General features: G+C 30.4%; 1 protein-coding gene across 1 annotated transcript; it reads right to left on the bottom strand.

The window, feature by feature from the left end:
- Positions 1-1,822: 1,822 nt before the first annotated feature.
- Positions 1,823-3,559, bottom strand: LOC105138373 (Putative thiol-disulfide oxidoreductase DCC). Its single transcript, XM_011044428.1, has 5 exons — positions 3,286-3,559; positions 3,144-3,201; positions 2,574-2,681; positions 2,289-2,381; positions 1,823-2,157 (listed from the first exon to the last, which is right to left on the bottom strand). The coding sequence occupies exons 1-5, from the start codon at positions 3,464-3,466 to the stop codon at positions 2,067-2,069; spliced, it is 531 nt and encodes a 176-aa protein (XP_011042730.1). The 5' UTR covers positions 3,467-3,559; the 3' UTR covers positions 1,823-2,066.
- Between the last annotated feature and the right edge of the window lie 5,889 nt (positions 3,560-9,448).

Below are 9,448 nucleotides of genomic sequence, written 5' to 3'. Positions count from 1 at the left end.
GGGTTATTTATTACTCCGAGAGAGAAGACATTAATCTTTTGATCGTGTTAAGTTTTTGGTGCAGTTGTTAAGGAGGTAAATTATTATAATCAATCTTTTGGTTATGTCAAGTTTTTGGCGCCATTACCGAAGAGGTAAATTCTTATATCTAACTTTGTTTCTTTTGTTTTGTTTCTTCTTCTTTTGTTTTCTTCTTTATACAAATTATACATCAAATCTATAAAACTAATGAACACTCATCTAATGATTGTCTTTATTATTTTTCAAGGAATGTCTCAATGAACAAGACAATATTATAAACAATTTTAAAGGTCAAACCCTAAGATATAAACCTAAAATATTCACAAGAGTCTAAAACTCAATACTATTGTTTTTCAGTTCAAATTTTAATAACAAAAAAGAAGTCTGAATTTGTTCTGCATTTCAAACTTTATTCGATGTTCAGCCCATATCTCGAGTTCTAGAAATCAAATTAGCCTCTTTTTTTGTTAGAAAGCCGAGACAAATACCTACAACTTTTATATAGACCATCTGTTCAAATTATAATGTCTTATCTAGCCATTAAATCAATAATTAGCCACCTAATTAGTTAAACCACCAAATTAATTACAATTCTTATATCCATGTTGTTTTTGCAACAGGAACATCACACAATCAAGGTGCGTAGGAAAGCTCGTTCAACAGGTTCAAATATTTTAAAAGGTGGTATACAACAATATGTTTTTAGGTGTTATGTATTTGACAAGAATAAACGAACTAGTTGAATATTTTCCATTCGACACTGATGTAACGATTAGTATCGAAAATTGTAATGGAATATGAATACGAAAGTACGATCTTGTAAACATAATATGGTGAATGTACATATGTGATACTCTTTTAGAAAAATGTTGTATTGTGAAATCACATAAGTATTGCACTACACTAAGAGATGAATTCTATTATGATAAATCCTAAATATCATTACAGAGAGGTGTGCTGTCACTTTTTATGGGATGTTGATTAATTTACATTACCCTATGTGGATTATTCCTTGCTAATGAATGGAATGTATTTATAAATTCATAGAATGATAATGTGAAAAGCATCAAGAACCTAATAACTTACAAAAAAAAAAATCCATCAATTTTTTGCTATGAAAAAGTCGGGTTGTTACAAAATTCATTTTAATTTGTGCTATCAAGTAAAATATAAAAATTTATATAATTTGCACTAAAATGAATATTTATGAACTAAGTGTTCACTTGTTTTATATCTTGGACTTGTTAATAAAAAACTTTTAATTTAATTTTTTATACTTGTTAATGTGATTTTTCGTATAAAACTTGTTTAAATTTATTTTTAACCAAACATATTATTAGTTAATTTTCATTTAAATTTTAAAATTTTTTAAAAACACTTTGAAAAACAATTTCAAATACTATCCTCAGACAATGTAGATCAATATTGAAGTCTCGTTTGTTGCAGTAAATGCAGACTAGGGTTTTGATCAATGCTATAAACACAAGAATGATGGACAGTCAGCAGGGAAATGGAGGCTGGGACCATTATTAGAGAGTTCTTGGTAGTTTGATGCCATGTTACAATTTTAACAGTCCAAGACAACAGCCTGCTGGCGAGGGCAGCGCCCATCGAGATCCCCCGAGGACAGACTTGTGCTGGCGTGCCACAGGCCCCAACGATACCCCTTTATACGATGCATCTAAGAAAAGAAAAAAACAGTGCAAAACAGGATAAGCTAAAGAATTAGTGCCACAAACAATAAAGTCCACTGCAAATGCTGGTTCCTGGTACTTAATTATGATGAGCAAGGAGAAGAAAATGGCCAGAAGAACACGTAATAAGTATTATCAGAACACAAGCCTATGGCACTGCACAAATGCAAGGACAAGTAAATAGTTATATATAATCAAGGTTTACAAATACATATCCCGAGTACTGATATACATTGTCACAATTTCTTAAACCACAGTAGCGATTAAACATAAACCACACTTGAGAGATCTCTGCTCTTGTGGACTATCCATCCAATATACATATACACATGAACATGATGATTGAATGATTCAGTCATAATATATCTCGCATGATTCTGAGCGCCCAAAAATGGTGTAGCGATTATTTGCAACATTGTCATATACAAAATCCCTCAAGAACCTGCAACAAGCATCCAGAGGAGGAAAATTTTCAGTGACATATCTCATCTCTCCGTGTCAGAATTGGTATCCTAACCAGTTCCAAACTGGCTGACAAAAACTACACGAAAGTTATGGAAAGAGACGACTTACAGAGGCACAATCTGTAGGAAAAATGCTAGCTGGGGAAAGGGTAAGTCTATGTATTCCATTATCTTCAACACAGCTTCCGACTTGATATGTGATCTAAAGATTCACCTTAAAGTATTAGCTCTCCACAAATCTATAACTTGTAATACATTCGTCAACCAAATGAATCAATGAAGCAACTTTGAAGCATGCAAACTAACCCTAGTCACCATGTTTTACACTAAAAAGAAAAACAAAAGGAATTGATCTTGAGAAAATGCTTAGTAGTAATATATGTTCATTAATTACCTATCTCTCTCAACAAGCACAACACTTGAAATATCATCAGGAGCTCTTCCGGACCTCCTCAACAGTTTTCTCCCTGCCTCACTCTGGAGAGCCTCATACCTGATTCTCCTGTCCATGATGAGTGAACAAGAAAAGATAAACTTCTGAGAGGAAAAATCAATAACATCTATTCCAAGAAGGAAATGTAGAAGGCCAAGATCCTTCATTACGAGCTCAGAGCTCATCTTGTGCACAAACTCAAGAAGAAAGGTAGTTTCTTGTGCCCATTGGTAAGATAAGACAATCGACTACATATTATGACAAAGAATGCAAAGCTAAACAACTACAATCGGTAGCCTGAATAAAGAAACTAAAGAAATCCACAATTATAGTGTATTTTGGTCATCTAATATAAGGAAGGCAAATTAAGTAGCCAAACTGTCCAGATTGCTCTTAATCCTTGCATTTTAACATCTAACCCCCGAGCACAAAACGTAGAATTTCAACATCCTATCCATCAATTAACCATAGATCACCATCATATGCTAAAATTAATGCAAGGGTGGTCGTTATTATACATAACAAACTGACCTATTTCGGTCATTATCTCGCACAAACCTTACACCTCCATTACAGAGGTTGCACACACCTGCAGCCATAACAAATAGATATATGAAAACAAAGATAGATGTGTAATTGATTGACACGAAAAGCAGCTATGACTCAGCCGTACCATCAAATAACATGATTGGTCGTGAGTCTTTCTCGAAGAAGCCACTAGTTGCTTCAACCCAGTTAACTGCACTGTCATTTCTAGGAGGAGATTGAGTGGCAAAAGTGGCGATTCTTCGTTTATCATGAATGCTAGGAGTCAGCCTCAATAGTGTGCAGCTGCCTGGGCCAAGAATTGCCATTGGAGACAGGCAAAGCAAGGTTATATTAGCCTGTCAGTGACCACGTCTCTGTTTCCCAGTACTTGCAATTTGCGACTAACGACTCGATTTGTTGCAAATAACATGATTGGTCGTGAGTCTTTCTTTTTTCATTGTTCATTTTGTGATTAAGGATATTCTTAAATTAAATTCTCTTGCACCAAGGCTGATTATACGTGTTTTATCGTTATTAAGAAATTCATGGGTAGGATCGTGATTTCAGCTACTGGTGACGTGGCTCCATGGTTTTTGAGCACGTGATGCAGGAGAGACCACTAACATAACAAGGAGAATCAAGCTTGTGGTTGTGGGTTTTTTTTATTGTAAACATCAGATTTAGTCCCTAATAGATAGGAACAAGTTGCATGTAATAATAATTCCAAAATTTACTTCCCTAAAGGGCCTAAACTAACACATTCTTAAAAATAAGGACACGTTCAAAATAAAAAATAAATATATAAATATTTTATTATTATTATTATATCTCAGCTCATCAACCGTTACTCACATTCAATGGATTTTTCAGAGTGATTTTGACGTCGTCCAAATCAACTGAATATATTCTTAAGAAAATAATAATTCCAGCGTGTATTCTCACAAAGATAAAATAAATAAATAACAACATAAAAATGAAAAATAAATAATAGCTAAATAAAATAAAAAAAACATGCTAGATTTTTTTTTAATATATAATCACCTCACAGGTGTTTGTCGGTGGTGGGTGGCTGGCTTTTGACGAGGATAGGGGCAAGAAATCTCGGTGGCTGGGTGTTAGTCTTGGATTTGGTGGCGTTTGTTTGGATCGGGTTTTAGGGCAGTTCATGTGCTTGGAGGTGGTGGTTTGGTGGTCAAGGAGGATAGGTTGGCTTGGTTTAACAATTAAAAAAAAAAAACAAAGAAGAGAAGAGAGGAGAGGGCTGTGTCGTTTAGAAGATGGGAGCTATGGCGTTAATGGCTGTGGCATGAGTTTGGGAGAGAAAGTGGCAGTGGCGGCTGTGGTGTGGAGGAGATGAGGGAGATAGTGGTGTGGATTTGCAGTCTCTTTCAGCAGGGGGGAGGTGAAGCTGGGAGTTAGTTTTCTGGGTGGTGGCACTGGCAGCTGTGATTTCATGAGGAAGAAACAAACGACGGTGGCCGAGATTGGAATTGAATTTATTTGCAATCATCTGAATTCAATTAAATTGAATTTAGAGGTCTTAAAGAAATTTTATTGCTCGTTAAAAATAAAATCTTAAATGAAATTTAATTTTGAAAATAATTTAGAGGTAAAACATTTAATATTAAAACTAATTTACTAAATTAATTCTTTCTAAATTAACATTAAAAATAATATTATAAAGTTAATTCAAATTACCATTTGGTTTTAAACTAGTTATAAGTAACATAAATTTATCCCTTTTGATAAAAAAAAATTAAAATTAAAATTTAAAAAGGATTAGCTAAATTTATGATGAAAAGAAACATATGCTATCAATCCCCAATTGAAAAATAATAATTAGAAAGGGAAATTGTTATAAAAAAGGATGAAATTTTTTAGTAATTTAATTTAAATTTTGAATAAAATAAAATAATCAATAAGTAACAAATAGTGTAAATTCACCAGTTGACTAAAATAATTATTAAATAGAAAATTTTTATAAATTAAGGAAAAAATAGTTATACAATAATAAAAATAGAGTGGAATTTTTAAAAATATCTCTTAATCAAAAAAATAATTATTTTTAAAAAATAAAAATAAAAACCGTTGAGAAACCCTGAAATTTGAAAAAAGCATTTGAAAAATATGGATAGGTAACAGCTTGGGAACAAATCATGTAATAAAAACAATCTTATTTAAAAATAATTTGTTGAATTATTTTGTTTAATATAAATAAAAACTATGTCGATATTATTAAGAAAAAAAATCTTATTCTAAAATTTTTCATACAAATTAAAACATTTCCTTTATATTATTAAGAAAAAAAATCTTATTCTAAATTTTTTCATACCAATTAAAACATTTCATTTCACAGGCGAAATTATCAATAAAATTTTTTAAAATATTAATATTTAATATTTCATCAGAAATTCTATCGATAAAACCTAATATAATGAACTAGAGGCTTCATCTTCTTCCTTTTCTTCTTTCATCTTTTATTTTTCTTTCCTCTTCTTCATTTTTATTTTTGTTCACGACTCAAGCCAAAATCAAGCATCATTTTCTCTTGTCGTCTTAAGATATATAGTGTTTTTTTTTTCTATTTTTCAAGTTTTTTTTAACAATTATTTTTCATTTATTTTGTTTTTTTAATTCTTAACCAACACTAAGCACACTATAAAGGTTAGAATTTTTCATTCCTTTTTTCTTTTTTCTTTTTGTTTTTGCATTATTTTTATTTTTTTAGTCATTATTTTTGTTCAATTTTGTGTTGAATTTTAGTTCTTATTTAAATTATTTTTTTATTATTTTTGAAGAATTTTAGCTGTTGTTTTCCAATTTTTTTGCTTAATTTCAATTAAATGTTTAGGATTAATTTTAATTTTGAATTTTTTTAATTTAGATTTTTTTTAAAATTTATCATTAAATATATCACCACTTAGAAAATGAGAATTTTGTGTGAAATTGAATTATTCTAATTTGTTGGAAGAAATTGAATAAAATAAAACAGTTTGCGGCATATATGTTGTGTATTTGTAAATTTAAAAGTTTTAAATAGCCTTCTATATAGAAGAGGTGATGTCAAATTTAAAAAAAAAATCATTTTTTTTTCCTGTTACTATGCATAGATGCCACAGGAAAAGTATATTGCATGTTGTTAGGATAGGATCACTATTAGTTCTTATAACAATCATGCTAACGATCACGAGTTATTAAATGTTGATCAAGAACAAACACTCGAGGCACAAACATCAACTTATGAAGCGAGGTCGTTAAGTGCGATATTGCAATGTGGAGGGAGGTCCCTTCATAATGAGATTCAGTTACCTGCAAGTACAAGGTTCAGTGGAAGGATGACCTTTTAATGTAAGAATGATTTTTATGCTTTCACAATGACATGTTTAATAATTTTTTTAAAAAATAATTTTATTTAATGAATGCAATTTTAAGTTTATAAACATTGAGGTTGCAAGAACAATATTAACATCAACTTTTAAATCATCGATGAAAATTTCATTATGTTAATAAATTCAGGTTTTTCAAACATCTTGAATGGAAACCATATATCAATACATGATTTTCAAAGTTTAAGATTAATATTAACTTAAATACTTTTTAATTATATTAATTTGGTTAGTTTATTGAAATTATTGAAATTTTATTTTTATAAATTTGTAGGAAAATTTAAATGAGAGAAAACTGATGATAATGTTTCAAGGAGGGTTTGAAAGAATCACGCTACAACTAGGTAAGATCAAAATCAAGATAAGTTTTTATTCCATTTATTAAAATTTTATTTTTCATTTACTAATAGATAGTTTATTAGTAATATATAAATTGTGTGATTTTTAGTATGAGGAGTAAAAGAATATGCGAGAGAAAGCGAGCTTCTAGCCTAGAATGGCATGACAGTTTGAAAGGATTTAAGATTGCCATATATCTCGAAGGTTGTATGGGTAGACAACATTCAACACATGATGTCTGCACATTTCACTTGATGTTCACAGTCTGGTATGGAGAATCAACATCAATGAATTCACGATTCTGTTTCATTCGTTTCACATGCAAAGCGTATGGTATAATTTTTTATATTACTTTTATTTTTTTATTTGTTATTTTTTTATAAATTTATTTAACTTACAATATTTTTTTTATCTTGCAAGCTATGGTTCTTGGGCTTGAGCCAAGCCTGATGGAATGTTTTGTTGAAATGTATGTAGGGGGTGATGACCACCAAAAAAGAATGCAGCAGTTTGTGAATAGTTGAGCTCAGCATTTTATGCTATGTTGGTTTTCAATCATTTTTTTTATTAAGTTATAATTTCTTTCAATTTTATGAATTTATTTTTTCTTTTTAAGATACATATAACAGCTGCTCGAAAAAGAGAAATGAGGATGATCATTCAACCCATCTGGATCTCAATCTGAATTGTGGTTGGAGATTGAATTATCCGATGATCCTGATAAAAATTGGGTGTATGAATTATCTAACACTATAGTCAAGAACTTGCAAACAACTTATAGTATTTCTACCATTGGATGCTTGCAATCGATTCCGAGTACTCAAACTCCTGATTTCATAGTGATATTAAACCAATGAATATAGGATCATATGACCCATCTCAATAAAAAATATGAACGACTCACTACAAATTATGAAGAACTCCGCCTAGTGATAGTGAAAATGAGATCACACATGGGTATTCATGTGCTCCTACTTATTGGCCCTAGATCTAGGCGATGACCAACCTTCTCCTCCTCTTCTAGCATTGCCTTTGTTATAGATTTATTTCTCCTTTTCTAACGTTGCATCTATTTTAGATTTATTTTGTTAAATATTAGTAAATTTCTAATAAATATTTAATTTTTATATTATTTTAATTTCTTTTTATATATTTTATTTTTATTTGATTTTAATTTTTTTAATTATTTTTCTACTTCTATTTAATATTTTTTAAAAAAATATATTTTTAAAATTATTACTAATGTGGTTACAGATAAAACATTTTGGTCGGTATATTTCAAAAAGATGGAAAAGAATTATTGTAATTATCACTGCTAGTGTTAACTCTTCAACAAAATTACAAATGGTATTCCATAGGTGATATATTATATTTATCGACAGACAATTAAAAACATCAACGGAATTGCATTCGGTATTTCACCTCTTATATGGCAAACATCCCTTAAAAAATATCAATAAAATGAAGAGGGTATTTTTTTTTTGTCTGTTTATAAATTCATTAGTAAATTTATTATCAATAAACTCATCAACAAGTAAAAAATTATCCATGAGAATTTTTTTGATAGATTTTTTCTATCAATGAGCTTATCGATGAAATATTTACTGATAAACTATAAATGTAAATATTGAAATTTTATGGGCAAAATTATAAAATCTAGCCGTGGTTATCCCAAGTAGAGTACTTTATGGTTTCCATCGTTGTTTATATTTTTTATAGCGTGTACAAGACAAAATAGTTAAGAAATATTTTAATGAGATTAACATTTGATTTCTCTTCAAAGCAGCAAAGAAAAAGAGAAAGGAGCTAAGAAAGGAAAGTCAAGAACTGCGTTATATATTTCTGTGATGCATTGCAACCTACAGTTTTCGTGGTATGATGTTTGGTTGTTGAAATTTGGATCATGGTTCGGACTCCTACGAAAGCAAGTCAATTTTGCCTACTAATTGATTGATTTTCATTATAAACATGCTAATTAAATTCGTATGTATAATGATCATTGATGATTCCATGATCTTGGTGAACTAACTGGGATGGCTCACCTAATGACTTCTCAAGAGATTTCTTCTTATTTTGGTAGATAGTTATTAGAAAGATTTCCCACAAAAATAATTCAGGAATTAAGAATCTCATGAATTAAATGAATGCATCTCATAAATTCAAAAGCTTTCAGAAAGTAAATCTGTGAGAATCTTCTGATAACATTAACAACAAGAAACCTTACTAAAATAGCTTAGACGTAATCATTCATTCAAGGGATTTGTACGATCATCTATATCTATATATATATGTGCTGCTGCTAGCTAGTTCTTCGTACCTTCTTTCAGGGCAACAAACTTGTAGAATTTCCTCATGGCAAATATTGTCTATTTACGTTCGCCACTTCTGGTGGTTATATTGTTTTTATTATTCAGTTTTCATGCAAGCCTTTTAGCCTTACCATTAGCTAAAAAAGACGGGTTCGGTGTTGCTCTAATCCATCGAGACTCCCCCAATTCTCCACTATACAACGCTGATGAAACTCATCTGGAGCGCTTCAACAACGCTTTTCAACGTGGCATTTCTCGTCTCAATCTACTTAAC

Source organism: Populus euphratica, unplaced genomic scaffold, assembly GCF_000495115.2.
Source record: "Populus euphratica unplaced genomic scaffold, PopEup_1.0 scaffold88.1, whole genome shotgun sequence".
Classification (NCBI taxonomy): Eukaryota; Viridiplantae; Streptophyta; class Magnoliopsida; order Malpighiales; family Salicaceae; genus Populus; species Populus euphratica.
This window is presented reverse-complemented; position numbering and strand designations above follow the sequence as displayed.

Bases quoted from the DNA above. Each gene is read 5' to 3' on its own strand.
- LOC105138373 (XM_011044428.1), bottom strand. From the start codon at position 3,466: ATGGCAATTCTTGGCCCAGGCAGCTGCACACTATTGAGGCTGACTCCT. The intron at 2,682-3,143 runs GTCAGTTTGTTA...CATCATGGACAG, and splicing joins CGAGATAATGACCGAAATAG to GAGAATCAGGTATGAGGCTC. The intron at 2,158-2,288 runs GTAAGTCGTCTC...TGCTTGTTGCAG, and splicing joins TTCCTACAGATTGTGCCTCT to GTTCTTGAGGGATTTTGTAT.